Source organism: Stigmatopora nigra, chromosome 5, assembly GCF_051989575.1.
Source record: "Stigmatopora nigra isolate UIUO_SnigA chromosome 5, RoL_Snig_1.1, whole genome shotgun sequence".
NCBI classification, from domain to species: Eukaryota; Metazoa; Chordata; class Actinopteri; order Syngnathiformes; family Syngnathidae; genus Stigmatopora; species Stigmatopora nigra.
In genome coordinates, this window is record NC_135512.1 from 1794334 (window position 1) to 1808842 (window position 14509).

At 39.9% G+C, this 14509-nt stretch overlaps 3 protein-coding genes and 1 long non-coding RNA gene across 5 annotated transcripts in view; 2 read left to right on the forward strand and 2 right to left on the reverse strand.

Moving 5' to 3' along the window:
- Nucleotides 1–249: 249 nt before the first annotated feature.
- nipa2 (NIPA magnesium transporter 2) lies at nucleotides 250–5452 on the reverse strand. Of its 2 annotated transcripts, none has more exons than XM_077717484.1 (6): nucleotides 5147–5452; nucleotides 3625–3879; nucleotides 3489–3545; nucleotides 2576–2666; nucleotides 2331–2491; nucleotides 250–1558 (listed from the first exon to the last, which is right to left on the reverse strand). In XM_077717484.1, exons 2-6 carry the CDS (start codon nucleotides 3761–3763, stop codon nucleotides 930–932), a joined length of 1077 nt encoding a protein of 358 aa, XP_077573610.1. In that variant the 5' UTR covers nucleotides 3764–3879; nucleotides 5147–5452; the 3' UTR covers nucleotides 250–929. The 2 variants fall into 2 exon arrangements, with proteins under 2 accessions (XP_077573610.1, XP_077573609.1); XM_077717483.1 differs by lacking the exon at nucleotides 5147–5452 and adding an exon at nucleotides 4593–4813.
- On the forward strand, nucleotides 4936–7140 carry LOC144196969 (uncharacterized). Its single transcript, XR_013326438.1, has 2 exons — nucleotides 4936–5306; nucleotides 6232–7140. It is a non-coding gene; the product is annotated as an uncharacterized LOC144196969 (long non-coding RNA).
- On the reverse strand, nucleotides 5874–8554 carry nipa1 (NIPA magnesium transporter 1). The gene is made up of 5 exons (XM_077717485.1): nucleotides 8347–8554; nucleotides 8180–8227; nucleotides 7702–7792; nucleotides 7386–7546; nucleotides 5874–6676 (listed from the first exon to the last, which is right to left on the reverse strand). Exons 1-5 carry the CDS (start codon nucleotides 8477–8479, stop codon nucleotides 6204–6206), a joined length of 906 nt encoding a protein of 301 aa, XP_077573611.1. The 5' UTR covers nucleotides 8480–8554; the 3' UTR covers nucleotides 5874–6203.
- A 343-nt stretch (nucleotides 8555–8897) lies between these two features.
- herc2 (HECT and RLD domain containing E3 ubiquitin protein ligase 2) overlaps nucleotides 8898–14509 on the forward strand; it is a 53116-nt gene continuing 47504 nt past the window's right edge. The window contains exons 1-8 of the mRNA XM_077716173.1: nucleotides 8898–9030; nucleotides 9766–9886; nucleotides 10790–10883; nucleotides 10991–11116; nucleotides 12480–12699; nucleotides 12783–12883; nucleotides 13591–13732; nucleotides 13814–13918. Coding sequence (XP_077572299.1) covers nucleotides 9815–9886; nucleotides 10790–10883; nucleotides 10991–11116; nucleotides 12480–12699; nucleotides 12783–12883; nucleotides 13591–13732; nucleotides 13814–13918 — 860 coding nt within the window. The 5' untranslated portion in view covers nucleotides 8898–9030; nucleotides 9766–9814. The remainder of the gene's footprint in view (nucleotides 9031–9765; nucleotides 9887–10789; nucleotides 10884–10990; nucleotides 11117–12479; nucleotides 12700–12782; nucleotides 12884–13590; nucleotides 13733–13813; nucleotides 13919–14509) is intronic.

The following is a 14509-nucleotide window of genomic DNA, read 5'->3' on the forward strand; positions in this document are numbered from 1 at the left end:
ATTAAGACTTAATATTATGAGATATGTCATAGTGGTGGATTAGTAATCATTTGAAAAGAAAAAAATATACAATTGTAGAAAAATATGCCATTAAGTTAAGATTGATTACTGATTAATAATCTGATTTATCTAAAAAAAAATATAATAATCATAAAATCCAGGAAAATAAACGTTAGTGCTAATTGACTGTGGCTAACAAGTTAGCATAAGAGACTTTTTCAGCTCAAATCAAACATTCCCAGAGCAAAATACACAACAAAACAATTTATTAATCACACATGAAATATTATAATTTGTTAAACCAAAATTTATGAAACCTACACTTTGATTTTCTTCAAAATAACACAAAATCCAATATAGGGATGATTGAATTTGCAGCATGTTAGTTTTTTAACAATTGAAAAATGATTATTTTAAGATCATGAGGTCAAAGGTTAGCAAGGGGTTTGATTATATCAATTATAGTATATTGATTATAATAGTCAAATTTGCAGGTAAGTCAAAGCTTATAGCAATGCTTTGAATTTGATTGATTAGCACAAAAACATAGCGATCATGTTTTTGTTGAGGGTGTGTACACTATTTCGGAATCGACGTATAGTTGCACAAGCTGGCCAGTAGGGGGCAGATGTGCTCCTAGTCACAGCCTTCAACCTGTGTAAGCACTCAAGTTTTGCCATGATATATTTTTTATTAGTATATTCTCTGCCAAAAATACTCCCAAGAGCCACCAAATACTACATTTTGATGTCAAATAGGGGTAGCAAGTTGAAAAGATCCCATTGGCCCATGAAGATATTTAATGTACCCCCCCAAAAAATAATCCCAGTCATTCTTTGCCATTAACGACAATAGACGTCCATCAAAAACTCTCAAAACGTCGACTGCGGCGTCCGAGAAAAAATCCCATTTTGACCATTTCCACCATCTTACGACGCCAAGCTCCCATTACGACGAGAGACGGCCTCAAAAGGGGTGTCGCGCTCTTCGTCCACCTCTCCGCCATCACGCAGGAGATGGTACGTCCCGTTAGCTTCTGTGTAGCCGCCATTTTTCTGGTCCTTCCGCACGGCGGCGGCCAAGGAGGCCCAAGTGACGGTGACGTCCTTGAAGGCGTGCAAGAGGAAAATCCCCGCCACGATGGTGAGGAAGCCGGCTAACGTCCCGATGACGTCGGCGGCGTCCATTCGCCGCCATTCCTTGAAGAGCACCGCCGAGCAGGTGAGCACCGACGTGGTGAAGAAGACGTAGTAGATGGGCGTCACCAGCGAAGTGTTGAAAATGTCCAGCGATTTATTGAGGAAGTTGATCTGTGTGCCCACACAGACTACCAAACCCAGGAGGAGGAGCCAGAAGAGAGGGGCGCGGCCTACCGCCACGCCCCCCAGGGCCTCCTTGACGCCGATGCCCAGGCCCTTGACGCAGGATACCGACAGGGAGCCAATCAGCGAGCAGATGCCGATGTAGACTAGGATGTTGGTGTGGCCGTGGCGTGGCGCCACCGCCAGGATGAGGGTCAGCACGGCAGTCACCACCGCCGCAGCAAACACGAAGAAGCCTTGAGGTACAGAGGATGCCAGGTTTGGAATCCAGTTTTTTTAAAAAGAGAAACAGGAGGAAAATTGTTATTTTTTTTTAGATTAAGTGATGGATGTTTTGACAAAATTTTGAAAATTGCTTAAATGGGGTGTTTAAATCTGGATTTTTTTACTGTTATTTTTGGGACAATTGTGTTTTTATTCTCTTTACATGCAGATTTTTTAACAATTTGCTGATTTATGAGGTGAAAACTGGATTGTCTAGACAGGGTGTTTAGCTCAGGAATTATTTTCAATGCAAAAAGGAATTTAGTGTATTTTTCTTCTTTAGACTATAAGCTATAACTATTCAGTTTGTAGCCTGATGTTTTTAAAACAAAACCTTGATGAAACTGATTTTTTGGGGGGGAAAAAGGGAAAAACTCTTAAATTTTTGGGACAATCAAACTACTTTTAATTTTTTTTTACCATTTCTGTGGCTTATAACAACAGTGTGGCTTTGAGCCCTTGAGAAAATCCAGGGAATAAATTTTAAATTAAAAAAAATATATATATTATCTTAGATTCAAATATATACAGTGTTCCCTCACCATTTCATGGTTTGACAAGGATTTTCTCTTAATAGAAAATTACAGTAATAGGTACTACAGTTGTAGCAATATGCTGTATTGGTAGCAAAAATTCGGTAATATTATATTATATTTGGTATTATTACATTATATAGGATTGTAGTTGTTTGTTTGGGTGTAATGAAGTATGTGTACAATTTCATTTGAAGGTTAGCGGCCTGACCTGGGTCCACCAGTTTTTGCGCCATGCTCTCCAGGCTGCTAATCTCCTCCTCCTTGGGGGCGTGGATGACCATGGTGGTGGAACCCAGCACGCTCAGCAGACAACCCAGCTTGCCGTGAAGATTCAAGCGCTCGCCCAGAAAGTAAGACGACAGCACGGCACTGTACAAAAAGAATAATTCAAAACTCGAGTCAAACAATTCGCCATTGTCTCGAAAAATGGCATTACTGTAAGTACGTTGTTACCTGACAAGCACGCTGAGGGCGCCCAGGGGGGTCACCAGAGTGGCGGGGGCGAAGGCGTACGCTGCAAAGTTAGCCGCCTCACCCGCGCCCACTGGAACAAAAAATAACATTTATAGCAAGGGTGTCAGACTCAGGCGGTTTGATGTTGGCCGGGCCATTTTAGATATAATCTTTAGATTTTTTTTGTATAAATGGATTAAAAGAACTGGATTAATATTCCTTAATATTCCGTTTTTTATAGATTTAAAACAATGTTTATTTGAGCTTTTAAAAAAATATATTTTTAGATTTTACAAAATCATTTTTGAACTAAAAACTGAAAAAAAAAATGATTAAAAAATGACAATTATTGATTTAAAAGGGGGAAAATCAGGAAATTTAATATACATCTATACTCTTCATTTGAATTTTATCCTAAAATAGAAAGTCGGCACTCATTTACTTTATCCGGCCGCACAAAATGATTCGGCGGGCCAGATTTGGCCCCCGGGCCGCCACTTTGACACCAATAATTTATAGCATTTTTTTTTTTTTAGGCAAAGTCCAGAGTAGAAGTTGTACATGCCAAAAGAAATCATAGTAATATTAATATTAGTTTGTTTTTATGTGATCTTTCCGTTTAGTTAGCACACCATGACTAGGTGAAATTGAATTAACCCTTTAACTGCTTCATCCGCTATTTGGCTAAATAAAAACAGTCGTAACAAGCCAAAAAAAATGTTTTTCAGCATCTTTAAGGTACTGCTATCCCTCACTAGCTTGCAGAAACAGTCACATCAGCTGTTCCAATGTAAACAAGACCATTACAGGACTGCATCTTTGAATTCTTCCCAGAATGGACACTATAAAGGAGTCCTCTGTCCCCGACTTGAAGGCCCGTCAGTGAAACAAAATAACATTTCAGGCTACTTACTAGAGAGTAGGCCGGCCCACCAAAGCCACTCCTTCAGATACGCATGGCCGCCCTGTCCTGAAAGGTGAAACAATCAAAATTCCCATCAAAAACAATTGCCAACAGATTGGTCGCCGAGTAGTTTTAAGCATCTCACCCGCTCGTGTGGATCCCTTCTTGGCCAATCGCAGCAGACCTTTCTTTTTGAGGATGAAGCTGCCTCCGATGAAGACGCTGGAGCTGACGGCCAGAGCGAGGCCGACGTAGAAGTCGTACTCGCCCCGTTCCGGAGCCATTCCCAATCCGGGAGCGCTGACGTTGTTGACGTTTTGATCTCGCGTCACATTGACCAACAGGCAGTGGAGAAGTTGATGACGCCCGTCGGATAGGCAGCTCAAGTTGAGCCACGGGTCTGGAGAAGAAAAAACCTCCTAAGCGACCAATCCTACCTCAGGAAAACTGTCGTCTCATATGTTAGACCCGTAAAAGTACCTTCAAAATACAACAATGTACTAACACATTATGAAATGACATGGTATTCCAGTGAAATGTTTTATTTATGATATTACAGATTGAAATATCATTAGTTTGCAAAGAAGTATTCCCACCCATATTTAAGTTAAGTTATAGGTTTAATTTATTCTGTTTTTTTAAGTGAAATATGAAACTTGAGTACCTTTTTAGGATCACTAGGATCAGGATTAAATGATTTTTTTGCTAAGTTTTACAGTTAAAATGCATTGGACGTCTATTCCTGTCAATGGTACACAGAATTAATTAGATATATACCCAAAAAAGTATCCAGTTTAAAAAAATCGATGGATATAGATATACTACATCCCTATAATACCTATATACCTCCTAAATTTGTAAATTCTGTTATATTCATTTTAAATTATTTTACCTATATTTGACAAAGCATGTACAAATATTAATAACAACATCGTGACAAAAAATAAACAAGTACGTCAAAATAACAACATTAGTACAATACTTGCATCACCCAGTAATGGTCATTAGTTGTGTTCTGTTTAACATATAGCAAACTATGTATCATAGCCGGTCCTAATTCAAAATATTAATGAATTGTTACACATTGTTACTATTAATGAGTCGTAAACGCACCATTTTTGTTCGAAAAATCCCAAATAGAATCCGACGACGACGACGAGTCGACGTTGCACTCCATGGCGAGCCCCAGAATGTCGTTCGACCGGATCGGTCTCCAATAGAAACCGTCCTGAAAGCAGCCAACTTTCCGCTACTAGTACCCGTAATTTGACGGCTCGTCACGTATTATTATGATAATTATGAATCTCTTGAAATTGGTTTCGTCTTTGAACGTTTATTGTCGTCGTCGTCAGTTAGACGACACTCAGGTGACCGCGACAGGTGAGCTTAATTAGCTCCCCAGCTAGCTTGCTCACGTCGCAAACTGGTAAAGTTTGCCTCATTTTTACACGTCAGTCAAATTTAATAACTTTAAACACATAGACAATAATGCAGAGGATTGGAAAAATGCCCGGATGTGAGCTCAATCCGATATAAACGCCAGAAAAGCTCTTCTCCGTACTCCTTCCACATGCATTTTAGCTTCCCTAGCATTGGTGGCTAACCACCCAGTAATAATACTAAATAAAAGATCAAATCTCACTTTTAATGATATTCATTTGGGGTACCTTTTTTCTTATAGATCCCTCCGCGACGACCGGCCGCATAAAGCTCTCATCCAAGGCTACTTTGGAATCTGCTCAGTTCCCATTTCCATTCATCCGGGATCCTCCAGAACCGGCGAGACGACGACAGCTGGCTGGCCGTCTATCCGAGTGGCAAGCCGGGGTAAGTGAACAGCTTGCACCGCTTATGCCGGCGGCAGCGGCCCCTCGATTCTCGGTGTTCAAAGTTGGAATCACAACGCCCTCCGGAGTATAAACTCAAACAGTGGGTGCTTGTTTCTAAACCGGTCATCGGATATATATAAACAAAACGACTACCACCAATATTTGACGTTTCAAATGATGCAAACATCAAGGGCCCACAACACTATAAAGTACTACCTTGAAAAACGAGTTTACTTCAGGACAAGGCAATGCTCATAACTCAAGATAACTAACTATTCACTAGCAACTTAGGAGTGATGAGCAAATATTAAAAAATGTGATAAATGTTCTTCATTTTTCATTTACTGAATTGTTTATTCGTGTCAATGTTAAGAATTTTCCAAAAAAATGCATAAAATCACTGATGGACAGGTGCATTTCATACTGTGTAACTTGGACAGCTAATTAAGATGCGTTTGATTGGATGAAATAATATCGGCATAGTTCAATTGTTTGCCACAAACATTTGCTTAAATTTACACTCAAATTTTTTATTGTTTTTTAATCTGAAATGACTGTCAAAATGATGTACGTATTTATCTATGATGTATTATTACACCTGAATAACATATCTTCTGTAACATTTTCAATAAGGCACTTAAATATAACATGATTTACATGAAATGCAAATTAATAGTAAATAAAAATGTAGTACCACATTAACATAAAATATAACATAACATATTACACAGCAGCATTCAATTAGTAGTAGTCTTTAGTTTGTTATTATTTAACTCATTCACTGCAATCAACATCCAATCAACATTTGAGAGGTTAAAAAAACGATTGGATATGTCACCAAAAATGGCCGTCAGTCATTAAATCGTGTACTAGTACAAAAAAAGTCCTGGTGAAGTTAGTTCATCTTTTTACTTTGCTTCCAGGAGAACGAAGCCTCCTGGGATATCCGCAACAGGGCGACGCCCACACACACGGTGGCCAATCCGGAGAGCGCGGCCAGCCAGTCGGCCGCCGTCAGCGCGGTCCACTCGCCGAAGAGCAGCGCCGACGACACCAGCGCCGAAGCCGTGAAGGCGGCGTAGTAGACGGCTTCGAAAATGTGCGAACCGAAGGCTTCCAGGGCTTTGTTGATGTAGAAAAACTGCAACAATGCGCCGGTTCCCAACGTGGCGAGGAGCCCCCAAAACAAAACCGGGCTCTGCCCCCCTGCCGCTAGACCCAGGCCTTTACTGCAGGGCACCGTGAAGCTCCCGAGCAAGGCACAGATGGCGACGTACGCCCCCAAGCCGGACGGCGGGTAGGAGCGGAACGTCCGAGCCATCAGCACCGCCAAAGTCAGCGCCACGACAACGGCGTAGGTCACAAACACTGCAAAAAAAGGGAAATACTTTGACTATCTTCAACTTTACATCATTAGGTAAGAACATTTTCACATTTCACATCGAGCCGCTGATAAAGTGGTTAGCGCGTCGGGCTCGCAGTTATGGGGTCGAGGGTTCGAGCGCTTGTTCTCTCTGGGCTTATGTGGGTTTTCTATGGGAACTCCGGTTTACTTCCACAACCTAAAATAGACACGCTAGACTAATTTAGCACTCGAATGGTTAGTGCATAAGTCTCATAGTTGTGGGGTTCTGGGTTCAAATCCAGGTTGGTCCACTTTTGTGGAGTTTTCATGCTCTCCCTGGGATTGTATGGATTTTCTCTGGGTATTTCGGTTTCCTCCCATCACCCCCAAACATGTGTGCTTGGCTAATTTAGCACTCCAAATTCTCTAAATACTACCAATATACTAATAAATACTACTAATATACTAATAAATACTAATAAATCAACTTTATAATTGTGTTTACTTTTTACAACTTTTTAATTCACAATAAATAAATAAATTAAAACAAATACCTTTATAATTGTTTACTTTCTATAGCTTTTTAATTCACAAAAAAATAAAACATGTGTGAAAAATACCTTAGTATTTACTTTTTACAACTTTTAAATTCACAAAAAATATAAACAAGACCAAACAAAAATATAGCAATCAGAAAGGATTAAAATATATAATGAATCAGTCAAGGGTCACCTGGGTTGACCAAGCCGGCCTCCAGCTGGCGCGCCGACGTCACCCCCTCCGAAGCGGGCGCGTGCAGAACCAGCACCGCGCAGCCGCAGCAGGTGGCCACGCATCCCAGTTTTCCCAAAATGTTCAAATGCTCCTCCAGGAGATGGGATGCCAGCACTGCTCTGAAGCACACAACAATCAAATTTGAATGAACCTATCCTGGCTTGAACCCTCAAGCGAGCCACTTCTGGCTCACGGGCTGCAGGTTTGACACCCTGATTTCAGCAGATATACAAAAAAAGATGTTTGTACATTTTTACATGCTATTCTCACGTACCCAAAGAGAACTCCAAAGGCTCCGAGGGGCGTGACGATGACCGCGGGGGCCGCGTTGTAGGCCAGGAAATTCCCAATTTGACCTACGACCACTGAAAATGTGCAATGTCGCTGAATACAAATGTGCATAAACACAGAAGCTCTTTGTGTTCCGAAAGCTTGACATTGTAGACAAAAAGCCGAGTATTTTTGAAAACTCACATTCTCTTGAGTGTTTTATACGGATGGTTGCTAACAAATACTCGTAAAAATAGCTAAAATATCATTAGCTTCAATAGTTTTATGGTGAATATGAGGGTTTTTTTGCAATCTAAAAATGTTTTTTGTGTGAGTTTTGTTCAGGGGTAAGTTTTATTTTTATTTTGTACAGATGTTTAAATGGTTGTGAGTATTTTTGTATTTTTTTGCCCTAACAAGTGTTATTGTTTTATGCAGTCATGTTCTTCCCCAAATTAAACAGAAGAGGGCGCCAAACTCACTGCACAACGTTCCGCCCCACCACACAGCATCTTTCAAGTACGAAACACCTAGGGAAAATTACATTATAGATTATAATTGGGGTTATTCCATTCATTTAAATGATTTTGAAGTCATATTTGGTAGAAAAAAATGTAATTTTCATTATGTTTCTACATTTACACTGTACCTCGCTCGCGTGACCGTAAAATCCCTTTTTTCTGAAGCACAAATGTCGAGCCGTTGATAAAACTGGAAAAGACCGCTATCGCTATACCAAGTGTCGGCTTGTGGATGCTATTGGACTCTAATAACAGTCCCATAGCTTGTTTATCTTTTCCGAACTACGAGAAATGTTTTCCGGGTCTCCACTTCCATCCAACGGGATGCGAGGGTCAGTATGTGACCATATTGCGCATGCGCATCTTTCTGCATCTCGAAGGTTTGTCGACGACTAGTACTTCTTACAGAAGCGTGTGTCTAACTCTGTTAAATAAATATTATATAATTATTTTAACAGTTCAGAATTTTATTTTTTGTTATAATACTTGGGTGTGTTTCGTTCCGAATGTTACAGTAAATTCACTGCTTCTGTCCAGCCTTTAAATCAGAAGAAGCGCGTGTTTTTAATACCACATTGCGCCGCTCGGGCGGAGCGAAATCTTGAAACAAGCTCGCTTTCAGTCATTCACTAGTGACTCCACCTCAACGGCTCACCCGGTAAAATAAACAAACTAGCGTTAAAGTGCCCCGCCTCGACGACGTAATGTGTCTCCATGCCTCATGTCTCTGTCGGCGTACTGTCAATCAAGTCCAAATAATGCAGCCTTGTAGCTAGGGAGAGGACGGTAAAGGCATCAGCGGAAGACCGCAGGTAATTGAAAAGATTGCCCTTTTAAATGCCAAGTCGTTGTAATGCTAGCATTAATTTTAAACGTTTGTCTTATTGAATGTCATTCCTTTAGAGGTTTGTTCCCACCGGGCTAGAATGACGATAACTGCATTAGCATTGCTAGCTGGGGCTAACGTTATATTCCTAATACTACACGCTCGCTAGCATTAGCTGCTAGCTACCAGGGTTGCTAATTTTCTGGATTCAAATTGTGTAAATACAAACTCTTGGGATTTTTAGAATCCATTTGCGTATTGGGGGGATTTTGAAGTTCCGATTATGTTGTTGTTGCTCACCATGTTATCGTTATGTCACGATAAAATCACAAATTTACTCGGCAGACACTCATGCACAAACATTTGAAACCTCGTTGGTTATGTTATTAGCGTTGTATTACAAATCACGTTATCGTTATTTTTAACGTGTTTTTTTGCTCAATGACCAAGTGACAGTGTGACATTCTCTTGGCGATCAAAACAAAAATCGTCTAAATTTAGATGCAGCTGCAGCAACCTACTTTTTGTGCTCCAGTCCGTAAACATCCTATGATTAAATTTCCTATTTGAAATATGATGATGAGGTGGAAGAGATCAGTGTTTGCATTAAAACACCTTCACGATCACTAAATTAGACGTGATCTCATTCCGTCAAATGCAGTAGTTTGTCTTCAGGATGAATTCACATGTCTTATTAATCTACTTTTGTCAATAATTGCAGGTTGGCTGCATTTTGCAGCTGAGAGAGGAGCTTCGGAGGAGGTGGGAAGATGCCTTCTCGATCCTTTAATCTCAACGCTCAGCTCTGTTTTCATGACAAATGGCTCAAAATAGATTTGCAGGTATGATGTTAACCCCCCTCCGAAAAAATCCAAATACAAATGAACTTGGGCGATTGAAATAATTCTCAAAACGCAGAGCTTTACGGGGATTGAATGACTTTTTACAGCCATCTATTGTTATTTATTCTCCATCTTTTTCAATGGGTCAGCACATGGTTGGAGTAGAAGATAATTACGAGGTTAATCTCGGCTATTCACATCGATTATGAGAAGTGAATGCCAACATGTGGAACTGGGACAAGTTTAGGCCCCTCACATAAGGACAAACTACAATAATTACCTGTTTTTTTGCGGATAATATCGACCAAACATGGCTGCGATAATCGAAAAACCGTAAAGTAGTATCACCCTTATTATTACTACATACCATATGACATGTTTTCGTGCCTATATGAAAGTACAAGAACGCAAGTACAATTATTAAGAAGTGTATTTATTAAATATTACAGTTACAGGCATATGAAAAGATGCACAAAAATTAGACCTGACATACACGAAACGCCATAAAGCAAGACAATATTGTATTTTATTTCAAAATAGAGAAAAGATAAATAGATCATTCGCTAAACAAAATTTCTCTTGACATCTATGAATGTAATTCAAGAAAAAAATCAACCGTATATTACATAAAACGTGAAAAAACTCAACTGTGCTCGCTCAGGGTGCCGCCATCTCACCTAAAGATGAAAAACTAGACCGCTACAGACACATTTCCTGGTTGTACTGCTCACATGACTTCCTTTTTGAATTTTTTGAGATTATATGAAAGAAATTGTAAAATATAACGATTTTTAAGGCAAATTTAAAAGTGTGGCTTGTACACGGAGGCGGCTTATATGCAAGTAAATACAGTATTTATATTTATGATGATACATACATATTTTTTTATTGTATCTTTGGCAGTGGGCCTTCTCCCCCGAAGGTCTGAGCGAGATGTGGAACGAAATGGTGAAGAATGAAGAAATAACATTTAACGTAGAGGACTCTCCATACCCAGGTAGGTTTTTCTTCCCAGAGAAATTGACTCCGCCCCTTTTAGCAAAAATTCCAAATGACATTTTTCCTCTTTAAACTTTTTTACTTGGCTTAACGCTAATGTTGCAGAAGACTGCTCGGGTTGCTTCAACTGTCAGAAGAAGGATGATGCTAACGAGGAAGAGGGCCCGTCCACGGCGCCCCCGGACGTCCACCATTCCATCATCGAGACGTGGGACTGGGGACGCCAGCCAGGTAAGCGGATGTGTGCGTGTGGCTTATCTTGTTTTCCACGCCGTCTCATTTTGAGATAATTTGTCAGTTTATCCACGCCATTGGGTAGCGACACTTTATGCTAGAAAGAGATAAGATTTTGCTTTAGTTGGGGGGCGGGGCATGTCGGGGTCGGAATATTATTGATTCAGGAAATGACATCGTCGGTAACTCAAGCACGCCGGCGTCCGGGCTGAAGGTTCAAATGCCATACTTCCTGCTTATCCACAGCCAGGCGTGGGTTTTGCATGTCAGCATTTTTTGAAATAGAATAAATATGGAGATAACAGGAGGAAATGCTTAGATTAGTTGCTTTTTGTCATGGTTTTATTCGAAAATTAAATTGAATGCTTTTATTGTCATTATAACAGTATAATGAGATTTAAAGCTATACCATAAAGTGTATACATGAGTACTGTAATCCCTCGAATATCGTGGTTAATGAAGACTAGACATGGTCGTAATAATTCAAAAATTGAGAAGTAGGGTCACCCCATTATACCTTTTTTTTGCTCAGTTTTAATGTGGATTTTCACAATTTTGGGGAATTTAAAAGATAAAAAATGTTTTTTTACTTTAGTGCTGAGTCCTGGTAGCAAAAATGGCTACCGCACGTTTCAGTCTGGATTTTCACATTTTTATGAACTTAAAAAATTATAATAATAAAAAAAAAAAAAATAGCATCAGTATTGTTCTAACTACTAATAATCAGAATTGGTTGATCACTAGTCTCAGGTGTAAACAAGACATCCAATTTATTTAAAAAACAACAAAAAACACATTCTACACAAGAAAATAACATTCCACCATTTAAAAAAATCCACAATTTTCTTGAATGACTTAACTCATTAACCCCTGTTGACTGCCAAAGTCGTACAAACAGCTCATCTTTGGCTTCTACAAGTAAACAACAAATAGCTGAAGATTCAAACGATTAAACACATCCGCAACTTGAGCTTCTTGTCTTTGTGAAAACCTCAACGACCCATCTGACCGATGCGCACAGCTGAGGCCACGTCGCTCCCGCGGACGGCCTCTGGCCAGTCCAGCTTATGTAAAAAGCTTAAGTGGATTTCCAAGAGCGGCTATTTCGGCCGTCGCTTTCGTGGCTGCTATAACTCGGCCAGGGCAACCGCCTCATTCAAAAAAGTTTACCGGCCTTCTTAAACCATTTGGATACCTGTCAACTTACATTTCCAATTTGTCTAAGCCATATAATAACTTTTGTTTTTGAGGATTGGAATAATTTAGACATAACTGAAGGCCTAGCTAGGAAATTCACGGACCACCACTGTCGTATGGAATTAAAAAGGATAATAAATGCGTTTTTATTTTTTTTCCTTAGATGAAAAAGAGCTAAAAGACTGCTTAATGGTTTTGGTGGACGACCAACAGAAGCTCTCAGCACAAATGGCCAAAAGCACGCTGTCGGCTCGACGTCTCTGCCAGCGACTCGTCATCCTGGAACGCTATCACATCTCGCTAAGCTACAGCATGAGCGAAAAAAACAACTTCTCCTGGAAGATTCCAGTCAGCACGCCAAGACCCGCCACCGACAATAAAACGTATTATTAGCATGCCAGATTCGTGGAAAAGTTGCCATTTTTTTTCTTCGACGTTTAATAATGCAACGTCGCTTGTTTTAAAGGTCTCGGCCGGACAGCAAAAGTGTGGAAGGTTTGGCTATGGTGGGCTCCAGGGCCGCATTGTCCTTTGCTTTTGCTTTCCTGCGGCGGGCATGGAGGTCAGGTAAGGAGATTGATGATTAGTTTTGATGGGAATTGTCATTAAAAGCCTCAAAATCAGCATTTTCACTGTATAAATATAGCGTGTCAGCAAGCAATGTACCCAGACAGTCAAATCTACACAATCTACATTTTAGTGCATACTGATTGGCCACTTTGGAGAAAATTTTAGATTCTTAAGTGCGCCCAATGTGAGTAAATATGTGCCGCGTTACTTTTGTATTTTTTTTTTATCGGTTAATAAGCAGAAGGGAAATCATTAATAAGTGGAGCAATTGGCTAAGGTTGCCAGGTATGCATTCATTAAACAAAAGAAAAATGTTTTTTCCTTATAGCCCATGATAATGATTTTCTTTTTTATTGTTTTAATTTTTAATCTATTCAAATCTCAAAAATCAAGTACTATTTAATCATTTAAAAAAAATATTAGCAATTTTTTTTCTCATTTTTTTTCTTAAGCAAAACAAAAGATCATCAAACAAAGCAATAAGTTTGGACTAAGATGCCAAATTCAAATAATTATTGTGGCATTCATTTAAGACTACCAGTAAAAATTGAACTTTGACATAATCTACTTTTTTGCACTACAAACATTCGCAAATTTGATAATCCCATAATCCCCTTTCTTTGTTTTTGCCTTGGTATAACACTCCCTCCCACCTTTGACCTCTGACCTCACAATTATTTGGGAATAATCTGCCATATTTACAGGTGACGACGCGGACCTTTGCAGTGAACTCCTCCAGGAATCCCTGGATGCTCTGCGCGCACTACCCGAGGCCACTCTATTCGACGAGGGCACGGTGTCCTCCGTGTGGCTGGAGGTGGTCGAGCGGGCCACCAAGTTTCTCAGGTGAGCCCATCACTCGCTGCTTTTCCTCCCTAGGCTTGCCTTCTCACATTTTTATTTTTTTCCCTCCATTCTCCGGTGCAGTGACATCCACGGGAACACTAGCACCAAGGCTAACGTCCCCCTTCAGGACCAGCACTTGGCGCTGGCCATTCTGCTGGAGCTGGCTGTGCAGAGGGGAACGCTAAGGTACCTGTGTTAACCTTTTTGGGGTTTAAGTCAAAGGGGGGGCATCAGACTCGGTCAACTATGGTATTTTCTCGCATATACGCCGTATTTGTCGCAGACTGAATTGAGAGTATGGCTTATATGCGCATAAATTAAACTTGACATGCAATAAACGCAAAAATAACGCAAGATAATGCGGCCGATATGGTCATTTATTTCAAAATAGAGAAATATAAACAGATAAAACGATAAATACAATTAATTTTGTACTTTATACTTTTTACTTTCATGATGAGTGAGGAGTATGTTAATACTTGAGTGCTTTTTTATGTTTGTTTCACATGTACTGTTAACGGATGCACTTTTTTATATGTATCGTATCTTGTTGTGCTGACCCCGCCCATCTGTCACATTTTTAAATAAACAAAATTAATTTTGACGTCTAGGAATGAAATTCAAGGGAAAAAAATCTTGCATAAAAGGTGAAAAAACTCACTTGTGCCGCCATCTTACCTACAGATGACGAACTATGCCACTACGGACATACTTCCTGGTTGTACTGCTCACAAGACTTACTTTTTTAAATTGAGCAAAGTACAATAGTGTGCATAC

Excerpts from the sequence above, each read along its gene's own strand:
- nipa2 (XM_077717483.1), bottom strand. The coding sequence starts at position 4,656 with ATGGAGTGCAACGTCGACTCGTCGTCGTCGTCGGATTCTATTTGGGAT. Across the intron at positions 3,546-3,624 it reads GAAGGGATCCACACGAGCGG|GACAGGGCGGCCATGCGTAT; the intron begins GTGAGATGCTTA and ends TTCACCTTTCAG. Across the intron at positions 1,559-2,330 it reads GCAAAAACTGGTGGACCCAG|GCTTCTTCGTGTTTGCTGCG; the intron begins GTCAGGCCGCTA and ends CTGTACCTCAAG.
- nipa1 (XM_077717485.1), bottom strand. The coding sequence starts at position 8,479 with ATGGGACTGTTATTAGAGTCCAATAGCATCCACAAGCCGACACTTGGT. Across the intron at positions 7,547-7,701 it reads GCCTTTGGAGTTCTCTTTGG|AGCAGTGCTGGCATCCCATC; the intron begins GTACGTGAGAAT and ends TGTGTGCTTCAG. Across the intron at positions 6,677-7,385 it reads GGCCGGCTTGGTCAACCCAG|TGTTTGTGACCTACGCCGTT; the intron begins GTGACCCTTGAC and ends CTTTTTTTGCAG.